This window comes from Galeopterus variegatus, unplaced genomic scaffold (genome assembly GCF_000696425.1).
Source record: "Galeopterus variegatus unplaced genomic scaffold, G_variegatus-3.0.2 Scaffold1297, whole genome shotgun sequence".
Lineage (NCBI taxonomy): Eukaryota > Metazoa > Chordata > Mammalia > Dermoptera > Cynocephalidae > Galeopterus > Galeopterus variegatus.
Genome location: NW_007727408.1, coordinates 99,169 through 124,280, shown reverse-complemented (window position 1 = coordinate 124,280; position 25,112 = coordinate 99,169). Strand labels below are relative to the sequence as shown.

Here is a 25,112-nt window from a genome sequence, read left to right as displayed (position 1 = left end):
TCTTGTTTTCAAAGGCCAGGATGATGACTTTATGTACTTTTCAAAGTAAAACAGAACATCTGCTTGTTTGGTTCTGGGTTATTTTCCCTGAACTTCCAAAAGAAAAAAAAAAAAGGAGTAAGATTTCTGTGCTACCTTACTGCCCTAAAAAGTCATGCATGTAATTTTGTTTGGTTCTGGGTTATTTTCCCTGAACTTCCAAAAGAAAAAAAAAAAGGAGTAAGATTTCTGTGCTACCTTACTGCCCTAAAAAGTCATGCATGTAATATGTGCTTATTACAGTAGAAAATTTAGAAAAGACTAGTAATATGAAAATTAAAGTCAGCTGTAGTCCCCCCACTTTAAAATGTCATCTGTAATTCCTTAACCTTGGATAAATTATTTAACCTCCTGAGTCTTAATTTCCTCATTTATGAAATAAGGCTAACAATAATGTTTACTCTAAGGTTTGTGAGGTTCTGTGTTTAAAGGACTTAGTTCAGTGCCCGGCACATAATATGTACTCAGTAAGTATATTAACTCCTATGATTACTGTTATTGCACACATTTTTACACACCAGACTGCTTATTTCCTTAGGATAAATTTCCAGCAGTGGAATTCTGTGTCATAAGAAATGCACACTTTCAAGGTATTAGATGAACAAGGCAAAATTGTCCTTCAGAAAGGCTGCACCAATGTACAGATCTAGCAGTAGTGGTTCAGAGTGTCTGTTTTTACCCATCCTGCCAGTATTGTCTAGTCTGTGATTTCTGTGATTAATGTTCATGTTAGGAAAATAATTAGAATCTGTTTAAAAGTTCACACTGCAATATTTATTTAAAATCAGCAAGCATTTATTGATTGCCAGCAGTAAGTGAGGCAGCAAGGAGAATACAAAGTGGAAAAGATGACTCCTGCCCTCAAGGAATTTACAGGTACTGAGGAGGAAAATAAGTGTAGTGCAAAGCAAAACAGAGAAAGGGAAAATTTATTCCAGCTTAGGGCAAGTAAGGATCAGGGAAGGCTTTTTAAGAGAGACCATATAATGTAGTGGTTAAAAGGAAGATTTTAAACTTTTTCAGACAGGGCTAGACAGTAAATATCTGAGGCTTTGTGGGCTGTCTGGGCCATACTGTCTCTGTCAAAACGACTCAGCTCTGTTGTCTTGCATGAAAGCAGCCACAGACAGTATGTGGCTATGTTTCAATAAAACTTTTATTTATGGATGTTGAAATTTGAATTTCATATAATTTTAATGGGTCATGAAATATTATTTCGATCTTTCCCCCCAGTCATTTAAAAATGTATAAACTATTCTTAGATCATGAGTGTGTAAGAACAGATGATGAGCCAGATTTGGCTGGTGAGCTAGATTTAGCTTGTGGTCTGTAATTTGTTGAGGGAAGGGCTCTGGAGTCATGATTTCCTGGGTTTGGATTCTGGCTCCATCACTGTTCACTAGTTGTGTGACCTTGGGCAATTTACTTACCTTGTTTTTGCTGCAGTTTCCTCAGCTTTAAAATAGGGATAATGCTAATATCTATCTCCTAGTGTTCTTATGAAGATTAAATGAGAAGAGTGCCTGGCCCTTAGAAAGTGCTCATTAAGTGCTAGCTATTATATTTATGGAGAAAGTAGAACTTATACTGGGCATTCAAGGATGGGAAGGATTTTGAGTAATGGAGAAGGCAGAGAAGAATTCTGGATGGAAGAAACAGTGGGCAGTGTTCCATGAGGTAGGAAAGCAAGGGCATGTTCTGAAATGAGTGAGGTATCCAGCTTGACTGAATTCCCAGTCAGGATGCTTATTTGGGAATAGCCAAACTGGCTGATTTAAGCCAAAAAAGAATTTTTTAAAAGGATGCTGGATAGCTCACAGACTCACCATGGTGGCAGGAAAACTAGGTGTGGAGGCCATGCAGCCTGGTTTATACTGTCACTGTACCGGTCACCCCAGTGAGGAGCCACAAGGAAAATGCTGCTGCCATTAGAGGGTAGGTGTTGCATGCATACTGTGGACCACTGCTGGCCGTGGATAATGGGTGCTGCCCAGGAGCTCAAGTCTTCTTGCACCTGTTCTTGCTACTAGGGAGGGTTCTTCACAAGGAAAATGCTGCTGCCATTAGAGGGTAGGTGTTGCATGCATACTGTGGACCACTGCTGGCCCTGGATACTGGGTGCTGCCCAGGAGCTCAAGTCTTCTTGCACCTGTTCTTGCTACTAGGGAGGGTTCTTCATGGTGCCCACTACCCAATTGACAGTCAGGAGATGATGCATTTAACTGGCATGGCCTAGGTCAGGCGCTGTGTGCTAGGTGAGGGAGCTTGGAAAGGACATTTGCAATTTCAGCTTCTACACTGGGAAGTAGGCAATTCCCCGTACAAAAGAAGGGGATTAGATGCTGGGCTGTCAAGGAAGAATAACAGATGTTTTTTCTAACTGGAACATGATGGCTGTGAAGAAGAGTTGGTGATAGAAAAGGCTGGGGAGTTTTGACTTTGTCATGTAGGCAGTGGGGAACTGCGAGCCATAGATGGTTTTTGAGCAAGAGAGTTATTGGTGAATGGATGAAATGGGGAGAGATGGGAGATGGGAAGTTGAGAGAAGGTAAGTGGCACTGAGGACTAAAGTACAGTAGTATCAGTGAGAATGGAAAAGAAGGCCAGATGAGAGGAACCTGGATGTCACAGGACCATGCACAGTGCCTGGCTGTAGGGAAGTATAGGCAAGTTTCTGGCCTGGGCAGCTGGGGGGTAATATAGTTTATTTGTTTAAAGCATGGTCTTTGAAATCAGACTGACTGGTTTGAAACCCAACTCTACTACTTGTCAACTGTGTGGCAGATTACTCAATCTCTTTGTTTGGGTTTCCTCATCTATAAAATGGGAATAACTACTTTCTTCACTGGACTCTTGTAAGCACTGAAAAAGTTGATGTATGTGAAGCATTTAGCATAGTGCTTGGACCCATGATAAGTGCTCACTAAAAGCGGTGTGTTTGTGAATGACAGATGATGTACAAATTGGGGACATGATGCATGAAAATGGGTTTGGTACATTTGGCATTTTGGGTGGAACATCCTTGTGGAACTGTCCTGTATTCAACTGGAAGTGCACATCTAGAGCTTGTGAGAAGCCAGGGCTGGAGAGAGATTGGGAGACCATGGGAGTAGGTTAGATGAGGAAGGAAGAGACTAGTAGGAGATGTGAGGGCCAGGAACAAAACTGTGGGACCATTTCTTTCTTTCCTTTTTTTGGTGGCTGGCTGGTAGGGGGTATTCAACGCCTTGATCTTGGTGTTACAACATGGTGCTCTAACCAATTGAGCTAACTGGCCAGCCCTTGGGACCATTTCTGTGGCAGCAAGAAGAAGTAGGTTTAGTAAAAGGAAGCTGAATTGAACAGGCTGTGATGTAGGAGGAGAACCAGGGGAGTGTCGAGTCTTGGGTGCCAAAGAAACAAAAAGTTCTAAGAAGCAGAAAGTAGTTACTGGCATTAGATACTACAGAAAAATTAGTTGGTGGTGAGTGAAAAGTTGCCCTTGGATTGAACAATTAGGTATTGGTAAACAAGAAGGCAATTTCACTGTAGTGGTGGGAATAGTTTCTTAATGCTTAATAACAATAATGATGTAATTGCATACTACGTTAAAGGGAAAATAAAAAATAAAACATGCTATGGCATTTTTGTCCAAGGAAATTGTCTAGCCTAATACAGAGACATAGGGAATGGACTATTGATAGATGTAGAAAAAAATGTACCGATGGTATTTTTAAAACTTAGCTGCTGCTTAGAAGGATTATGCAAATAAAATCTCCAGTATCATCTTTTAAGACATTTTACAGTTGTACTCAGTGTTCCAAATTTATTTGTATTTTCTGTGGAACTGAAGGTGGGGTGGGTCTCTTACCCTTGACATTTTGGTTTTTTTCCATCACTAAAATATTCATGATGAGCTTGAAAGTGACCTTGTCCTGATTTCAGAATTAGAAATTAGTGAGTAGGGAGACTTACTTTATTCCCTGAGGCAGCACTTGCTTAATGTGGAGGACTTGTCATTGGCTTGATTTCATCACTGAGCTATAAAGCCTGTGAAGGGAGCCAGTCAGCATCAGCTTCCTGACTGCTCTGCCTAAGAAACTCAAAAGATTTCTGTTCCAGGGGGCCCGAAGACCTCGGATCCCCATAAGCCTTGACGTGTGCCATGACTTTATCCTTTCTGCAGCCCAGAGCCCCGGCAGGACTCCTCAGCATGTTTACCTTCATCTTTGCAGGATGACAGGAATGTCTTAGTCCTCTTTCAAAAACAAGTTAATCTCATTTGAGAAAGGAACTACTTCTCTTTGATTTGTTAGAACAGCCAGGCAACATACCTTGTCATGTTGTTGTTTGGACTTATTCTGTACTTTGATGGCCTTCACTCACTCAGCATTTCTTCTGGTTACAGATTATTCTTCTGTGGCCAGGAATGCTTGTGTGGAGAAAGAAGGGATCATTGGGACAGACCTATGTGAAGTTGCTTTTTGTCTAGCTGCTGAGTCAGCCTCCTGAGGTTTAACACATGGACTTGTCTTTATTGAGCTCTTAGCATATCACTTGGCCTTTGACCAAGTGCTGCAAACTGAAGGTCACACTATATTATGGAAAACATATTCTCTGTTAAATTTTGCTTCCTTTCGAAATAATTTAGTAACATTAAAAAAACTGTTTGAACTCATTTTACTTACATATTTTAATAAAATTTAACGTGAAAACATACATTTAAAAAATAAATTTTGAAGTATCATGTCTTAATTTTTCATGAGTATATTTACCTTGGGTAATTTGTAATCTTAGCAACAGTTTTTAGGCCTTATAAATTTAAATCCACCTACTATAAGGATCATTTGTATTTGGTTTAAGTCCAGAGTGTTTTTTAAGAAAGATTTTTTTCTCCAGCTTCAATTAATACTACGTAAGATAAAACAATGGCAGAAATGTTTGCTTTTCATTCAGTTTTCCGTCACCCAAAAGTAGTGTCAAGAATGTTAAATATTTAAGTGACTTACATGGTGAAGTTAAGATTTTTCTACCACACAGATGTCAAGAAATAGTGTGTGCTCATTTGAGTTCGTTCCATGATTCTTGTCAGATGATATTCCTGGAAATGTGTGTCTGTAAAATATAGTTTTTATTTAGTATTCATTTCCTACAGAACCAAGGGCAAAACAGGATGTCTCTCTTGTGGACTTATTTAGAAGAATTGTCTTGATGTAGTTGAAAATTAAAACTGAAATAGTTTTAAGAGGCCCTGAATGAAATAAAAGCTGAATTGTTGATAAGCCAATAAATACCCCTTTTAATGATGACAGGCAAAGAACTTTTACAAAATAAATTTTGGAGCCGAAGGCCTTGAAAAATCACATGCAGCTTGAAAGTTTATTCTTTGTTATTTTTGGTGAAACTTGCTTGGAAGGAGGAAGTAAGCTGCTTCCTGAAACTGAATGAGCTCTTAGAATTGTTGCAGACCACTCAAGACTAACAGAGCAGCACGTGATTTATTATTTGGTACGATTGAATAGGGCAGAATGGGAGTTTGTCTCTCCTTGGCCCAATACAATGAATCAAAAGGTCCTATGTTATGCGGTTATGATACGTATATGATTGTGTTGAAAGTCAGCAGGAAATGAATCTAGATTAGTTGTCTGGCACAGTCACTGGGAATGCTGAACAGATAGATGTTGGGTGCTGATGACAACATCACAAAAGGGCTTGGGAGGGCACCTTTAGGAAGGTTCAGGATGAGTCCAGAAGCTGCCTCTAGAACTGAGTTTGATAGTAACAGGCACTTTCTAAATTACAGACATTATGAAAGATCATCTGATTTTGAAGAGGAAGCTGAAGCTCTGAGTGTGAGGGGCTTCGGTTCATTCATAGTAGTAGGTGAGGAAGAGCTTAGGCTGTTTCCTGACGTGTGCAAATGGTCAGTCGTCTGCAGCAGCTTGTCATGACCACTTGTAGTCATCCTGTACATACATGTGGCCGTACACATGTGCTTCCTTTGGCCTTACTACTAAAGCTTCTAGTTGTGCCTGTATTCCCTTTACCCCAAACTGTATTCAGGCCCATCTTTTTGCTCCTTTAGGGAGACTGAACTTCTGTACGTGTTAATGCCACTAAGTTATTTTACCTTGAGCAATTATTTATCTTAATGTACTTTTTTGACTCTTTCTTTTGTGTATCTCTTCAATCACTTCTTGACTTTAATCTTTTTATCCTCTTTGCTTTTCTGTCTCTTTCTCTTCTTTCTTCATCTTTTCTCTGTTCTTCTTAACCATTTCCTTTTTCTCTCTTCCACTGTCTATCCCCGTTAGTTCTATTTGAGCCAAGAAAGTATCTAATAGTATCTGATAAGCTTAACAGTAGATGATATATCTCCAATAAGAGAAAGGAAAGACCTAAGTGTGTTTTTCTCCAAGGAAACATTTGTTGAATACCTGCCATGTGCTATTTTTAGTGTATAAAATAATCTCTGTTTTAGAGGAGTTTATGATATCTTATTGGATTAAATCAATAGAATTCTTGATATTTTTTGAACTTGTGGTATTTTGTGAATATATGTTCCTTTGCACACATGTATTTCCATTCTTTTTCTGTTAAACTGTTATTTTACAATCAACATTATAACCGAATTAATGGAAATGCAAAGAAGAGAAAGGAGAAAAATTAACTCACAATCCTATTTGTAACAAATTAAACTTACTGTATCTGACAAATATTTGTCAAAATATTTCCATAACCTTTATGCAGTGGAAGTCATTGGGGAAATTTAATTTTGCATTCTTCTTCACTTTATGTTATTTCATAAATGCTTTCTTAGATATAATTTTAAATGGTTGAATAATAATTCCACTTAGAACAGAAGGGAAGCAACATAGATGGAGTACTTACTATGTGCCAGGCATTGTGCATATTGCTCTGTATTTGTCTCATTTTATCCCCATAATAGTTCTATGTGATGAGCATTTTTTTTATTAAAGCATAGTTGGTTATACATATTTTGGGGGTACAACATTGACTACTATCATCTGTGTACAACATGTGTTGATCAAATCAATTTTATTACTATGTTCATTATTACAAATTGTACTTATTCTTTATGCCCCTTATCCAATCTCTCCCCATCCTTCTCTCCCTCCCCACCTCCTGCCTCTAATAACCATGGATTTGTTCTCTCCTGAAAGATTGACATTTGTCTGTTGATTTGTTGCCTAGATGATCTGTCCAATGCTGAAAGAGGGGTGTTCAGGACCTCAGCTATTATTGTAGAGTGATGCTTCTTCTATTGCTCTGGAGTGAGATTTGTAGAGAGAGACGTCCTTTTTTTTTGGTCTCCACTGGTGACTCTCCTGGTATCAATGCAGTTGAGTGTCTGGTGGGCCACCTGCATGATGGCTGTGGCTACTGCTGTGGCATCTAGCTACTTTTGCAGCAGCTATGTCTATGGTGGTGGGCCACCCATGTGGAAGTGGTGTTTTGGGCATGCTCCTTGCCTGATTGCAGATGGGGGGATGGCCCTTGGCTCCTGCCTCAGGACCCCAGGTGGACTCCATGGTGTGCCTCTGTGATGAGTATTGTTATGCCCATTTCATAGGTAATTGAGGCTTAGCTTAGTTCTTGTCAGCTTAGCAAACATTGGTTGAGCTCTGCTATGTTCTAGGTATCATGCTGAGCTTTGGGGATTCAAAGATGAGTGGGACATGGTCCCTCCCAGGAATTCAGAAAATGGTGGAGAAGCAAATGAGTAAAAATATAATTTCAAATGCAGTCTGCCAAGTGCAGTGACATAGAGGAGGGAAACCCGGCCTGGATTAGGGTTGGTCAAAAGGTTTGCTACAGCAGTGCTTCTCAAACTTTAGTGTGCATATGGAGGTACCTGGGGTTCTTGTTAAAATGCAGATTCTGATTTGGAGGGTCTTCGGTGGGGTCTGAGAGTCTTCATTTCTAACAGGTTTCTGGATGATGCTGATGCTGCTGGTCCACATACTTCACTTTGAGTAGGAATATCCTAGAGGATGTATGACATGAACAAATACCAGTTAGCTGGGGAGAGAAATGGGAAAGTGCATTCTAGAGAGAGATGACAGAGTGGGAAAAGATGTGGAAGCATTAATAAAGTGTCTTAAGTGGATAAGCTACTTATAATATGTGGTAAGTGTTGGCACAGTACAACTTGCTAGCTAAATCCAGCCACAGCCCAATTTTGTGCAGCCCGTGCTGAGAACAGTTTTTTTTGTGCTAAGAACAGTTTTTACATTTCTAAAGGGTTGAAAACAAAAACAAAAACAAAAACAACCCAACTTGTGATAGAGAAGCACAAAACCTAAATATTTACTATTCAAACCTTTTACAGGAAAAGTTTGCAACCCCTCATCTAGGGTATTGGTGGTATTGGTGGAGTGTAAAATCCAGGTGGGGCATAATGGAAAGAGGCTGGGGTGATCACCGTGGGATGCAGAGGAGCCTGGCCTTTATCTTTGAGGACGTAGGGACCCAGGAGATTTAAGGAGGGGAATGTCAGGCTCAGGTTTTTGTTTTACGAAAATCCTTCTGGCAGGATATAGATAAAAGGGAAGCAACGTTGGAGGCAAAGATACCAATTAGGAAGCCTGAAAAACGAAGCCAGATGGAGTCGGAGGGATGGATTTGAGAACTGTCTGGGACAGTATTCTTCATTCTTTTCTGACTGCAACCCATAGGAAGATAAATATTTTATATCATGACCCAAAACACGTAGGCACATGCACACACAAGGCAAAACTTACCACAAAACAGTACTTGCCTTTGTTGCGGATAAACTCAAATGTTTTTCATTCCATTCAAAAAATGCTGTTTGCTATCCACTAAGATGATTTAATGATGGGCCATAACTGACAGTTTGAAAAACACTGATCTAGAGAAGTAAAAGCAGCAGGATTTTGTTATTGATTTGATGTGAGGGGCTGGGGAACAAGAATGCTGGCAGGGGTGAATGTGTAAATGGTGGTACCCACCATTTGGAGGGTAGAGACGATTCATTTTTGGACATGTTGTGAGAGCACTGCAGGATACTAGGGTTTTCTAGAAGATTTACTAAGCTTTTCTGGCTCAGGTGGGAGATTCAACCATTGTTTGTAACATTATCAGTGTTCTAACGGGAGGAAGCAGCATGAATTTCAAATAATTGGCTTATGTAGAAAATTTGTAAATTGGGGAATAACTTGTACACACTACTTTGAGATGTTTGTTTAGTGCTTGCATGTTCAGTAAGATTAATGTTCTGATATATTGAAATATTTATCTGACGGAGAGTAATCAGATCACAATTAGTTTGTGTATGGTTATGTATGTGCAATTTGCTTTAGTTTTGTATACAAGTATACTATACATTAGGGGGTTATCCGTTTTTGATTCCTGTATTTATTCTAGACTGATATAGACTAGTGGCATTTTATCCATACTCCTCTCCCCAACAGTAGGAGATTCTTTAAAGATATGCACTTTTGGAACTGTAAAGAATATTTCCTAAGTTGACCATATCAGGGTAAATAACATAAGTATGTTAAGAAGTTATTTTTTTTTTAACTAAGAAAAATTTTTTTTCCTTATATAGATTGAATACCTGCTTAAGAAACTTACAGAAGCTATGGGAGGAGGTTGGCAGCAAGAACAATTTGAACATTATAAAATCAACTTTGATGACAGTAAAGATGGCCTTTCTGTGTGGGAACTTATTGAGCTTATTGGAAATGGACAGTTTAGCAAAGGCATGGATCGGCAGACAGTATCTATGGCAATTAATGAAGTCTTTAATGAGCTTATATTAGATGTGTTGAAACAGGTAAGGATCCTGTAACACTGTATTTTTTCTCATCTTTAAAATTTGACATTTTGAAATTAATAGTATTTTCATCACCAAGATGAGCATAAGTCACTTATACACTGATTTAGAATAGGAATAAAGTTGCATATTTCTCCAGTCTTGCACTGGGCTTTCATTTTAAAGAATTGGGGCAATTTTAAAATATAGTTAAGAATTAGGAAGTTACTATTTTGAAAGAACTGTTTAAATAATCACATTTCCAAACTATTTGTAATGTACCTTCATATCATGTGCACATCCATACCCACTGATCTGGAAAGATCCCTATAGCATATTGTTCAGTGAAAAAAACAGGTTGCTGGACAGTAGGTGTCCTGTAGCCCCTTTCATGTAACGTGAGGTATGTGTGTAGAGCTGTCTGGAAGGATGCTCGCCAAAATGTGACTGCCTCTCGATTGTGGGATTTTGGTGAATTTTATTTTATTCTTTATTCCTTTATGTTTTATTGGACTTTCTATGTGATTTTATATTATTTTTCTAAAATTAGAAAAATACCCTTACTTCTGGAAAAAGAACTACCTTTATTATAACAAAATTGCATTTGTCTTAATTAGACTATTGTCTTTGTTTTCTCATCACCCAGCATAATATCTGATACATGAGTACATATGGGAAGCTTGGTGCTCATTAAATAGAATTCTTTTTGGTGGATCTTTCAAACTTTGTATGTTATTATATTGAATAATAACTCTGATTTGGGATTTCCTTACTTTGCTCCTTTCTTTGTTCAGTTGGTGATATTGTTGTCTTTACTCTTTTTTCCCAGTGGAGCCTGTCAATAAACATTAATTGAGGCTTAATTTGTATAGGTTTTTGGTGCTACAAAGAGGTATGAGACATAGTCTCTGTCTGAAGAGGACTTCTAGGCCCATTACTATGGCAGGATATAGGACTACAGTTGAATTGCAGTATGAATAGCTTTTGCTTAAATGTCCGAAGATTAGGAAACTGAACATGTAATATGATTAGAACTTAGTATAGTAATCAAATGAAACCTACAATCGAGTTACTGTTATATGTTTAATGATATGTATTGTCTGCCATAGGCTATCAGCACCTGTTGATTTAATATTAAAAGTAACAGCTATTCTCATATAATCTTGAAAGGCTTTGGCCCATAATAAAGTATAATTTTGCTAAAGTAAAAATTTGTATTCCATACCTTGGAGGCTAATATGTGGGGAAGGAAGTACAGGGCTAGTCTGAGCTTAGGAGCCAGTATCCTAACTCCTGGTCCAGTATATTTTCTGCTCATCTGGAACAGAGTTCATCCTCCAGAATAGTGAGAGTTCAGTTAGAAAGGTAGGTTGGTACCGGAGGGTGGAAATCCTCGAATATTTGGTTGAACAGATACACTCAGCCAAGCTGACACCTTTTAGTATTTTCATTGATTGAGGTTTTAATTTACTGAGGATCACTGCTAGGCATTCTTTTTTTTTTTTTTTTTAAAGGGAATAGACAAAATAGTATAATGAACTCCCATATGCCCATCACCCATCCCCAGTAACCACCAACATATGGCTAATCCTGCCCCATCTACTTTTACCTCTCCTGTATTATTTTGAAGCAAATCCTAGATATTTCATTTTATCTATAAATATTTCAATAGGTATCTCTAAAAGATAAGGAATTTTTAAAAACCCCATCAAGAGAGTTCTAAATCTATTATCTGTGTATCACTTTGGGAATGAAGTTATCTCTGAAGTGTCTGAAATTATATGCAAACTTTTGTCTGCATGTGTTTGCATGAATTTGACCAAATATAGTGTCCCTGGTCTTCATAGATTCTCAAAGGGTCCATGAACCACAAAGCACAAGGCTATTGATATTCATTTATTCAGGACCATGTATCAAATAATGGAGTAGGCAAGAATATCAAAAGTGACATATCAGCCCTTACAAATATAAGGACAAACACTTATATCAGATTTAATCTTTCATAGGGTTACATGATGAAAAAAGGCCATAGACGGAAAAACTGGACTGAACGCTGGTTTGTACTAAAACCCAACATAATTTCTTATTATGTGGGTGAGGATCTGAAAGATAAGAAAGGAGACATTCTCTTGGATGAAAATTGCTGCGTAGAGGTAAGTCTATTGTTCTTTGCAAGATTACCAGGTGCTGCCCCCTGCTGCTGAAGTAGTTTCTTAACTTCTTCCTTCTAGACTCTAGATCCTTAAGATAATCCCAAATTTTACATTTCCAAAATAATATAGTCACACAGTCGCCATAGTTTCTGAACCAAAAATTAAAGGTAGCCGACAAAATTTTTTTCTAATGTGAATTTATTTTCAGTCTTATACTCATGAACAAAGTATAGTGATTAAGTCTAATTTATTTGAACATTTAAGAAATCATTTACTGAATAAAATGAAGTTAAAAAATAGATTATAAAGTAAAAAAAAAATTCAGTAAGACAATATTTAAAATCATTAATATACCAGAAAATCTGGGATATTTGACTACAGTAAATAAAAGAAGATCAGCTCAGTTGGTTAGAGCACAGCCTTATAACACCAAGGTCAAGGGTTCGGATCCCTGTACTGGCCAGCCGCCAAAAAGAATAAAAATATAAAAGAAGATCTGAACACTACATTTGAATACTTTAGGTGCTTTTCAGGACACTTTATTTATACCTACTAATTCTGTAAAGAAGTAGTTTTCAAGAATATACATTTTTGAGTTTTTAATTTTTTTTTTTTTCCTTTTTGTCTTTTTTCGTGTCTGGCAACGGATCGCAACCCTCAGTGTCGCGCCCGTACCGGACCGGGACCGGCAACGGGATCACAACCCTCGGTGTTGCTCCCACACCTCGCTCAGCCAGTGAGCGGGAACCGGTCTGTATGTGGGATCCGAACCCTCGGCGGGAGCGCCACCGCACTCCCAAGCGGCGCACTGTAGCAGTGCGCCACCAGGCCGGCCTATAATATATTTTGATGAATGAGATGGTATAGATATATTAATATCTTGGGGTGTGCAGTGCGCATGAAGCAGTCTTCTTAGATTCAACTAAACAAGGAGACCTACAAGATTACCATAGGCCATACCAGTCTACTCATAAAGATAGAGGACAGGAACCACAGGTTGCCAGCAATAACACCCCAGATGCACGGAGAGGAAGCCACATCAGGCAGGTGTAGAAATTACCCTGGCTTAGAAGTCTCATGTTCCATAGGAAACAATTAATATCTCTTGTAACAACTCCACAGATGTACCTTCTAGAGTTCCTGCAAGGGACGTGCTCAGATATAAGAGTTGCTGCACTCAGGAAAGCCCAGGGCCTGGCATCCCTGTCAGTTGTTTATAGTTCTCCCAGTCCAGATGTAGTGTACCAATCTGGGGTCATTGTTACCATAAATAATGCTGCCTAGCAGACAGCATTAATAAATCAGTAATATGCATTTATAGGTATTTTTCATTAACATTGAGTTTCAGTCAGACTTGTATAAATAGTTAAGATTAATTTAAATACTAATAGCTTTAAAGAACTAATTTTGCTTCCTTTTTTAGTCTTTGCCTGACAAAGATGGAAAGAAATGCCTTTTTCTCATAAAATGTTTGGATAAGACCTTTGAAATCAGTGCTTCAGATAAGAAGAAGAAACAGGAATGGATTCAGGGTAAGATAATTTTTATTATTTACTATGCAATAACTTGAGAGCTCTGACTTTCTATTTTTGGATCTTATGAAAGATGCTAAGGCATTGTTTCCTCATTGTAGTTATTTCTGTGTATGACATACATAGTAGCTGAAAGAAAAACAAATTAAGATGAGTTCTCAAAATTTTCATCAGTTTCATTTGCATAATGAACTTGTCTATGGTTATTTCTGTGTGACATACATAGTAGCTGAAAGAAAAGAGTTCTCAAAATTTTCACCAATTTCATTTGCATAACGAACTTTGGAAATTTTCAAGGCGAGATTTTAGGTTTTATTTACTATTTTATTTTTTTTTTTAAAGATGACCGGTAAGGGGATCTCAACCTTTGGCTTGGTGTTGTCAGCACCACGCTCAGCCAGTGAGCAAACCGGCCATCCCTATATAGGATCCGAACCCGCGGCCTTGGTGTTATCAGCACCGCACTCTACTGAGTGAGCCACGGGCCGGCCCAGGTTTTATTTACTATTTAGAGAGTACAGAATTTCCCCTTTTAAGGATAGTGAAGAATGTCAAAGTGACCATCTTGTGTTTTCGGTAATATGTAAAACAGGAGGAATTATGCAGTTGCTTTTGAATACTTCAAGTGATTTTAAAGTTTCATTACTTCCACAAGAAATCATTAGTTTCAAATAAGTATCTCAAGAACAAAAACGTTTGAGTTAATAACTTTTAAACTAAAGTTTTACTTTATTCCAAAATTAGTATAGAACTATATATGTGATTTTTGTTTTTTAATTCTGAAAAGGGATTCTGAATATTCTATTCTTAAACATAAAATTATGTTATATTGGATTTTGTGGTCATTTTGATGTAGTTCAAGAGTTTGAGGCAAGTCTACCTGGGTTTGAATCTTCTTTCGTGGGTCACTTGATTTGAGTTATGATTCTGTAGCTGCTTTCTTCTTCTGTGAAATGAAGATAATAATAATACTTACCTCTCAGGGTTGTTGTGAGGGTTAAAAATTAGATAATTACAGATGTATTTGCACGTTTTCAAAATGACATATCATTGCAGAAATGTTTGTGATAGATTGCAAATAACCTAACTGTCCATTAGTTGGGAAATGGTTGAATAAATTATGGGATATAGTTACACAGTGGCATACTATGAGGTTCTTTATGTGCTAATATGGAAAACTCTCCGAGATAAATTAAGTGAAAAAACTGAGGCTCAGATATCCTTTCATGCTTTTCAAATTTGAATGTGAAAATATTACCTATTCAAGAAATTAAGTAATGAAAAATATCAGGAAAAAAGATTTCATATGAAAGATAATGCATGTAAAGAATATACATATTCTATATCCTTTAGATGCATCATAGGAGTGGAGTATGTATGAGTGTTTTTAATAAATGGCAGCTACTGTTACCTGTTATCTTCTCAGAAAGGGAGTATATAAGGAGGTGGTTTCATAAGGCGTAGATGAGGGGCAGACTAAACTCAGCAGGTCGCAAATCATATGTCAAGAAACTTTAATTTCTGCCCTTACTGTGTCTTATTCTTCTTTGGCTTTTTGAGAAGTATAGAGAAAAGAGTTGAAAGTGTTGTCATAAGTTCTTAAAGTGTGTGCAATATTTCTGAATCAATTGTGTTACTTTAAGCACAGATACACAGTTTTAGAATTTTGGAGTTGGAAGAGATTCTCTCTTTCATTTTATAGAGGAGGAAACTGATGCTGCAAGAGGTAATGTGACTTGCCCATGATCACACCACTATTCACTGGTAGAGTCAGAATCTATACTGGGTCTTCTGACTCCCTGCCTGGTTTTCTTCCCACTGTACCATTTGCATGATAGACTTACAAAGAATAAAGAACATTTTCCATTTTTTCTCCTTCACTTTTTTTAGCCATCCATTCTACTATCCACCTGTTGAAGCTGGGAAGCCCCCCACCACACAAAGAAGCCCGCCAGCGTCGGAAAGAACTCCGGAAGAAGCTGCTGGCCGAGCAGGAAGAGCTGGAGCGACAGATGAAGGAGCTCCAGGCTGCTAATGAAAACAAACAGCAGGAGTTGGAGACTGTGCGGAAGGTGGGAATGGGCGCTGGGCTGGATGAGGGCTCTCCATTTCATTTTGGAAGCCACAGCTACTTTGATTTTACCAGGACTAGGTTAGTGCAATTTTAGGGAGATGTTTTTGATGAACTCTCCTCTCAGGAGTGTATCTGGACCACTAGGTGAGACATACTGGTTTTCCAGCCTTGCAAGTATAAGGATCTCAGGGCAGCAAAAACATCTCATTGACTAGGAAGGCTATTTATATGAATAATGAACACATTTTGTCAGAGAAAGATGGGAAATCTCGTTTCCCCGAGAATGTTAAGGGCATTTTTGGTGATAGGGGCAGGGTCTGTTGCTTTTTTAGTTTTTTCCCTTTAGCTCCTATCTTCATTCATAAGACTCATAGTGCAGAACATGGGTTTACTTACTATTTGGAGTCAAAGATACAGTCTGGGTCTGCTTCTCCTTCCATCTCAAGGCTAGGAGATCAAATACCATAGGCTGTGTAAGTTTGTTGACGTTCACTAGGAAACCTTGCTCCTTGGTTATGTCATGGTTCTGGGGGTCGTAGTGAGTCTCCCAGTGTGTGAGCCTGGTCTTTATTTGGGACACCTCTAGGCTGATCCTGTCTGCCTTGAATCAGTAAGCACCTGCTAACCACAAGCTCAAAGACCCTTTTGTGCCCTCCCGTGTAACACCTTTGCCTTGGGATGTGGGAGTGGCTCATAGTCCGGGACCCCACAATACTGATGGGGTTCTGTCTTTGCAAACCATGGAAATGCCACACTTTGTGCTGAGCTTCCTCTGCGTAGACTCATAAAGAAAGATTTTAAAAGGTACTTTTATTATCTTAGGAACCATGTGGCATACAATCTTAGAAACAATTGTTATTATCCAGCACATGTACTTTCTAAAAGCAGCTCCTCAGTGCTTATTGCTCTTCCCCCACAAATCACTCTTACATCTTGCCTCTTTCTGCTGCAATATATTTTCTTTAAAAACTCTCGACAGGCTAGGCTGAGCACCTGCAGTATGTGATCACTGCTTCCTCCCTCCACTGTGCACACATCAGAAGCAGATATTATGTGGGTGGGGGTGAGGTGGGGAGCTGGGGCTTGGTGTCCTTTTTAATAATTTGTTAAAATTATGAAATAGGTCATACCTGCAGAGGAGAGAATGAAATATATGTATACAAATAATCATACGGTGAATACCCATGAAACTACTACCCAGGTTAGGATAGAATATTGCCAATATTTTAGAAACTATTTTTTTTTCTTTTTAACTTTTTAAGATTTGCAAACAGTAAGATTCACGATCTCTGTATAGTTTTATGATTTTTTGTATGTGCCTACATTCTTGTAACTACTACAAGCAGAATATAGAACAATTGTGATGTCCCAAAGAATTCCCTCTTGCTTCTCCTTTATGTTCAGATTTTCCCCTCATCCCTGGAAACTGCTAATTTGTTCTCTGTTCCTATATTTTTTCCTTTTGTAAATTGTCATATAGGTAGTATCATACAGAATATGTTTTAAAAACTGGATTCTTTCACTTAGCATCATGCATTTGACATTCATCCATCTGATGCCCTTTTACACTCTTAAACTCTTTTAAACTCTGCCTTCCAGGAGCATGTAAGTTACCTGCTATGGGTAATGTGAATGTATGCGTGGTGTTGGCAAGGAATATACCCAGATAGCTTTCCCACTACCAAGGATTATAGAATTATTCAAGTGACAGATCTAGGATTCTTGGTTAAGTGCTGGAAAAATATTATAGATCCCTTAATCTTTGATTTTCTTTTTATTGTCAATAAATACAGTTTTCCAGTTTTTCATTGAAGCATTCTTAGAAAAACACTGCTTAGATGAATATTTTAATCACCTGACATTAGATTACATATCTGGGTTTTTAAGACTTGACAGACTTTATTTAATCTGAAGGAATACGAAATCATGGTAGTTTTTATAAGTTAATAAATTTGTTTAAAGGGTTTGCCCAAATGTTTTTTATTTCTACTTTTGTTTCTTTTAAAAAATATAATCATTTGAATAGGTTCAAAAATTTAAAAATATAAAAATTTCTCTTTGTAGAGAGATCTTTCACCTCCTTGGTTAAATTTATTCCTAGATATTTTAATTTTTTGGTAGCTATTGTAAATGGGCTTGCTTTCTTGATCTCTTTTTCTGCTAGTTTGCTATTGAAGTATTAAAACACTACTGATTTTTGTGTATTGATTTTGTATCTTGCAGCTTTACAGAATTCATTTATCAGCTCTTAAGAGTTTTTTGGTAGTCCTTAGGTTTTTCTATGTATAGAATCATGTCATCTGCAAACAAGGACAATTTGACTTCATCTTTTCCAATTTGGATGCCCATTATTTCTTTCTCTTGCCTGATTGCTCTGGCTAGTACTTTTAGTACTGTTAGATAGGAGTGGTGAGAGTGGGTATTCTTGTCTTGTTCCTGTTCTTAAAAGCTTTTCCCCATTCAGAATAATATTGGTGGTGGGTTTTCATATATAGCTTTTATTTTATTCATATATTGAGATACTTTCCTTCTATACCTAATTTTTTGAGTCTTTATGAGGTATGGATATTGAATTTTGTCAAATGCTTTTTCTGCATCTGTTCAGATAATTATATGGTTTTTGTCCTTGATTTTGTTGATGTGGTATATCACATTTATTGACTTACGTGTGTTGAACCATCCTTGCATCCCTAGGGTGAATCCCACTTGATCATGGTATATAATCTTTTCAATGTACTGCTGTATTCTGTTTGTTAATTTTTTGTTGAGGATTTATGTGTTTATCTTCATCAAGGATATTGGCCTGTAGTTTTCTGTTTTTGTTGTATCTTCATCTGATTTTGGTATCAGAGTGATGAAGGAGTTTGGGAGAATGGCCTGTGTTTCATTTTTATGGAATAATTTTAAATGGATTGGTATTAGTTCTTCTTTGAAGGTTTGGTAGAATTCAGCAGTAAAGCCATCCAGTCCTGGGCTTTTCTTTGTTGGGAGACTGCTTTAATCTCATTGCTCATTACTGGTTTATTCAGATTTTCTATTTCTTCTTGGTTCAGTCTTGATAGTTTGTATGTGTCCAGAGATTTATCCATTTCCTCCAGGTTTTCTAATTTGTTGATGTGTATTTGTTCATATTAGTCTCTAATGATTCTTTGTATTTCTGTGATATTGGTTGTAGTGTCTCCTTTTTCATTTTTGGTTATTTGGGTCTTCTCTCTTCTTTTTTAGTTAGTCTAGCTAATAGTTTGTCTATTTTGTTTATCTTCTCAAAAAACCAAATTTTTGTTTCATTGATCTTTTGTGTCTTTTTTTTTTTTTTTTTTTTTTTTGGTCTATATTTCATTTATTTCTGCTCTGATCTTTATTTCTTTTTGCCTACTAATTTTGGGATTGGATTGTTCTTGTTTTTCTAGTTCTTTGAGATGTAACATTGGGTTGTTTATTTGAAGTCTTTTTGTTCTTTTGATGTAAACATTTATTATAATAAATTTTCCTCTTAGTACTGCCTTTGCAGTATCTCACAGGTTTTGGTACAATATATTTTTATTTTCACTAGTTCCAAGAAAGTTTCTGATTTCCTTTGTCCTCTTTAAATTCTTTCAGCTGTATTTTATAGAAATAGGTAAGCATTGCAATGAAAACAAGCAAAGGATGTGAACAGGCATTTTACAGGAAAGGAAATATGTATAGTCAATATACATATATGAAGAGATGGTCTACCTAATTATTGATTAGGGAAATGCAAATAAAGAGAAAATTAGATACCGTTTACACCCATTCAAGTTCGCAAAAGTTAAGAAGTCTGACAATACCAAGTGTAAGAGAAGATGCAGTTCAACAGGAGCTCTTCTATATTGCTGGTAGGAGTAGAAATTGGTACACCACTTTGAAAAATAGTTCAGCATTATTTTGTAAGGTTTAATTAACATTTACACAGCATTTGACGAGTGATTCCACTTCTAAATGTGTGCATGTGTGTATGTAATATGTACTTTTGCATCAGAAGACATATGCAAGAATATTCATGGCAGTACCATTCATGATAGCAGAAACCTGGAACAACAACCCAAATGACAATAAACAATAGCAAGAATATAAAAGTTGTAGTTGCATTTACCCAAAGGAATATTACTATTAAAAACAACTACAGACACACACAACAATATGAATGAATTTTAGCAATATATATTGACTGAAAAAAATACCAAAATATTATATATGACAAGGCGTTTTTATTGAGTTAAAAACAACTAAAATTAAACAATGTGCCTTTTGGAACATGTATAGACAAAACTATAGTTTTAAAAAAACAAGGGATTTAACTTAAACACAAATTTTGGTTAGTAATTATCTCTGTAGGAGAAAGTAGAGAATGGGGTAAAAGAGCAGCTCATAGCTAAATACAAGTTATTGTCAATATTGTAATTCTCATTTTGGGTGATCATTCACTTGCGTTTATTATTTTAAAATAACTAAATGAAAGAATAAAAATATAAAAATAAAATAAAGATACAACAAGGCATTCAGTGAAAAGATTTCCTCCTGCTTCTTTCCTCTTTCCACATAGTTCCCACCCCTTGCCCAAGGTAAGCAAATATGAGTATACATTCTTATTTTCTCATGTTTTTTTTAATTTTATTTTTTAAAAGATGACTGGTAAGGGGATCTTTATCCTTGGCTTGGTGTTGTAAGCACCACACTCTCCCAAGTGAGCCACAGGCCGGCCCTTTCCCATGTTTTAAACACACAAAAGTACATACTCACCTCACTCTTCTGCATCTAGTTTATTTCACTTAATATATATATATATATATATATATATTTTTTTTTTCCTTTTTGTCTTTTTTCGTGACCGGTAATGGGATCACAACCCTCAGTGTCATGCCCGTACTGCGACCGGCAACGGGATCGCAACCCTCGGTGTCGCGCCTGCACCGCGCTCAACCAGTGAGTGGACCGGTCTCTATATAGGATCCGAACCCTCGGCGGGAGCGCCACTGTGCTCCCAAGCACTGCACTCTACTGAGTGCACCACCGGGCCAGCCCTGACCCATACTATTTTAATGAATCAATGTATTTTGCCTGCTAACCTACTTAGCTGTTATCATCGGCATAAAATTGCTACCAATGAATCAACACAAATAATTCTTAGTTGAAAAGTGGAAAAAGAAGCGCTGCCACCACGCTCCTAAGCGCCGCACTCTACCGAGTGCGCCACCGGGCCAGCCCACACTTAATATATTTTTGAGATCTTTTTATATCAGTATAAAAGTTCATAATGAAGCGCCGCCACGCTCCTAAGCGCCGCACTCTACCGAGTGCGCCACTGGGCCAGCCCACACTTAATATATTTTTGAGATCTTTTTATATCAGTATAAAAGTTCATAATGAGGACTCAAAGAAGGGCTCTTCCCCTAGTTCTTTCTGTCAGACTTTTGGCTGGTATATGGTTTACTGTGTTGCTCTCATAGAGCTACCATCCTTTTAATTCCTTACAAAATCTCCACTGTTTTTGAGAGTGCCCTTAGGCTTGTACTTCCTCACACTTTCGAATAAAGTCAGTTCTTTTGGGGACAGCAGCAGAGCCTGCCTTTCTTCCTGGGCGAAACCTCTGTGCAGTGTTCTAGAGCTCGGGATGGAGATAGTGGTCTGCTTCTCTTGGAGTGATACTCCTGCTTTATGAGCCTGTCACTGGGTGGACATGGTAGGCTTTGTCTTCTCCACTTGCCTCTCCCTGTGTGGAACTTCTGCCTCACAAGTGAGTTGGGACAAGGGTGATGAGGCCTAGTATTCTCTGCCTGTCATAGTTGGGGTAGAGCTTCCACCCTCTGGGTGGTGTGTGGGGCTGGTGGAAGAAGAGAGCCCCAGATCTCTCAGACACCCTGGCCTGGAATAGCGTTTCTGCAACATGGAGCTGGGCAGGATGAGAAATACTGGCAGCCTGCCCCTCCTGGGGAGATACAGTAGCCCTAAACTGTGAGCTGAGAGAACCCTTGTTCTTGGTTCCATCTGCCAGGAGCAGAGCTTCCTTCTCACTGACATTATGTGGAAGGAGGAGGGGAGTGCATTGTGCCTCAAAGCATCTCACTATTCTTACTGAGGTTTAGTAGATTTTCTTATGTAAATGTTCTTTATTTGCTGTATGCCCTTAGGATAATTTCTAAAGACTTTAAATGGTTGTTTTTGGTTTTTTTAATTAAGATATTTTTCACCAGTTATTGTTGTTTTGCTGAGGAAAGGGTCCACAGAACTCTTTATGCCACCCTTCTGGAAGTTGAGCTCTGGTAAAAGTTTTAAGGAGTAATGTGCAGGATGACAAAACTATATAGAAAGAGCTCAAGAAATAGCTCTCAGACCTCATGAATGCAGTTACAAACGTATTTAACTCAATGACTATACTGAAACCTTCTTTGCAAGATGTTGTCCAGACTTATCAATAGTCATTCACTTCCCTAATTTGTTTTGTATGTTAACTGGACAAAATGTTGGAATGGAAATCCAGTGGATCTAAAAGTTTTTATTCTATCTTTATTGAATGTTAAGAGTGTTTGGCTTCTCCCATATGCTTAAGTGTGACCATCTCTCTCTCTAATGTACTTCCACTGTAACAATCCTGCTTTTCTGTGGATGGGTTTTTGATTGGGTAGAAACTGGAAGAAGCAGCATCTCGTGCAGCAGAAGAGGAAAAGAAGCGCCTTCAGACTCAAGTGGAACTACAAGCCAGGTTCAGCACAGAGCTAGAGCGAGAGAAACTCGTGAGTACCACGTGGCTGAGAAAGCTGCTGCACTAGCTCCCAGAGCCAGCCCAGGTGGTAGAAAGAGGCCGTTTTATCAGCTTGATGCTGACTTGCGGTGGACCACTGGGGAAGTTATGTGTTTGCTCATTCATTCATTATTTATTGAGTACCTTCTATCTATAGGCACTGTGCCAAAGATGTAAAAGTAAAAGACATAAATCCCCTAAATAGAAATTTATAGAATGGGGTGATAAATGCTTGATTATGGTAACTGTATGTCCTGGTTTGCCTGAGACAGTCCCTGTCATCCTGATATAATAAGCACTAAAAATGTCTCTTTTCATTCTCGGAAGAGTTTTGGTTTAGAGAATAAATAGCTGTGGAAAAAGTAAACATAGGTTCCATGACATTGCTCCTTTGTAATGAGCAAAGTGGGGGTTCTGAAATCGTGAGGACATCTGGATTCTGGTTTGCTGCTCTTGGCAGCTCTGATTCATCTTAGAGGCTCCCATCCCCAAAAGACCCAGGATCCAGGTTGCTTGAGGTAAGTTAGCTGGTTAATTGGAACACAGGTCTTCTCACATTGAGTGACGCTCTGTGGGAGAGTGCTGAACCCAGTACCTAAAGAGATGCTTGTGACATTTCCTTTAGTCACTTTTTGTTGCTTAGAGTTGAGAGAGATGTGTTTGTGTTATGAGAGAACAGCACACAGAGGAAGGCAGATGTGATGTAAAGAAGCAGTGCTACACATTCACTGCCAGAAGATCTGGCCTGTTCCCTCTCTGCTCCTTCTTACTGAGCTTTAGTTTTCCTTCTTTAAATTAGAGTATTATCATATGATCTCTCCTGACTCTTTTGAGGATGAAGTGAGCTAATATGAGTGAAAATATTTTGTAAACTGCAGAGACATACGTTAATGTGTATGATATTATATTTAGGATGTCCTTGTCTTTTAATTTTTAAGGCAGGGGTTCAAAACTCTTTCATTCAGAAGGGAAACCATAAATTTGTTAAGACACTAACTTAAGTGTATGAGTTCCCCCAGGGCTGGAGGTGCCCTAGGGAGGAAGAAGAGGACGGATGGAGGCACCCAGGTGAATGGGGAGTCCAGGCTAACCTTTCCTTTTCCCTTTAACACTTTGCGTTAAGACACTAACTTAAGTGTATGAGTTCCCCCAGGGCTGGAGGTGCCCTAGGGAGGGAGAAGAGGACGGGTGGAGGCACCCAGGTGAATGGGGAGTCCAGGCTAACCTTTCCTTTTCCCTTTAACACTTTGCTGCTCTGACTGGCAAAGGTTCATTCCTTTTAGAGAAGAGTCTGTTGGTAAAGAGGTTGTAGCTTTAATACAGAAAGAAATTTTTAAGAGAAATTATACAAAGGAACTTTTTTTCTTGATTTGAGCCTTAAAATGTGGAGTGGAAGGGATGGAACATATACCAGGGCAGGAACACAGCATTTGTGTTGTGGTTTGTTTACCCCGGACTCTTTTATGGTTGGTCTTGGGTGTGGTGCTCTTGAGGACAGGGCGCCACCACCCTGACAGGCTGCAGCCGTGGGCTGTGGGCAGCCCCTCAGGATGGAGGTAGAGGGGAGGCTTTCCCTGAGGGAGAAGTTAACCTACGTTTAAACATGACCCTTTTATACCATCAGATCAGACAGCAGATGGAAGAACAGGTTGCCCAAAAGTCCTCTGAACTGGAACAGTATTTGCAGCGAGTACGGGAGCTGGAAGACATGTACCTGAAGCTGCAGGAGGCTCTCGAGGATGAGAGACAGGCCCGGCAGGATGAAGAGACGGTGCGGAAGCTTCAGGCCAGGTGCCAGATCGGATTGCAGACTTTGCCTTTTTGTACTTTGCTTGATCTGATAGTTTCTTGGAATGACTAACACCCTGGTGGAGGGGGAGGAATGTCTCAGCCCTGGCTGTGACTGAGCTTGAGGTATTGTCCAGACTAGGGAGACCCTGGAGACTTGGCCAGCTGAGGTATTTATTCTCATTCTGGGGCTAAAGAGGGGCCTTGTATCTATTTTAGAGCAGTCTAGTGGGTATATTTTGTGGGGTACCCTTAATCATATTCTAGAATGTCCACAGATTCAGGATCAACTTTGGTGAGAACTTGGCTGCTACAACATGTTCCACATCAGAGAGGGCCCTTGGTGTGGAGGCCAGGACCTGCTCAGACTAGCGTTGCAGCCACATTTTGGGGTTAAGGAGGAAATATGCAGTTTCTATTTGGTCATTCAGGACTGGCAACATTCCTTCGATGACTACTTGAAATACCAAGTTTAAAAGTTTTTAAAACCTAGTGGTTTTTTTTTTTTTTTAAACCTTAGAGCTTTTAAGGTCATATTTACTGTTTATGGTAGTCTTGTTCTCAGATGAGAGCTCTCAATTTTGGGTCTTCACAGCACCGTGGAGGACAAAATAAAATAAAGACCCCAAAGGGAAAATTTGAGCTGTCCTATTCCAGTTTTTAACTTGCTGCCGCATTTGCATTCCTTAAGATGTCTGTCAGGGGGGCAATACTAAAAAATATTTTAGTATTTAGCTAGTAGCAGCAGCTGGTCAATGCAGATATACCTCGGCTTTGAGCTGTGACCCCCTGTTGTGAGAGTGGTTATGAAATGAGCCCTTCCACACGTGGAATAGCAAAAGGTGTTTTTTTAATCTTTAGGTAGGAAGACTAAAAGTGACTTCAAAAATAAATTAATTTGGGGGCCGGCCCGGTGGCGCACTGGATAAGTGTGCCACTTGGGAAGCGTGGCGGCGCTCCCGCCCGAGGGTTCGGATCCCACATACAG

General features: G+C 38.6%; 1 protein-coding gene across 1 annotated transcript in view; it reads left to right on the top strand.

The window, feature by feature from the left end:
* Positions 1 to 25,112, top strand: part of SWAP70 (SWAP switching B-cell complex 70kDa subunit) — a 75,227-nt gene that overhangs the window by 39,246 nt on the left and 10,869 nt on the right. The window contains exons 4-9 of the mRNA XM_008576128.1: positions 9,611 to 9,838; positions 11,824 to 11,970; positions 13,394 to 13,502; positions 15,393 to 15,574; positions 22,221 to 22,328; positions 23,961 to 24,127. Coding sequence (XP_008574350.1) covers positions 9,611 to 9,838; positions 11,824 to 11,970; positions 13,394 to 13,502; positions 15,393 to 15,574; positions 22,221 to 22,328; positions 23,961 to 24,127 — 941 coding nt within the window. The remainder of the gene's footprint in view (positions 1 to 9,610; positions 9,839 to 11,823; positions 11,971 to 13,393; positions 13,503 to 15,392; positions 15,575 to 22,220; positions 22,329 to 23,960; positions 24,128 to 25,112) is intronic.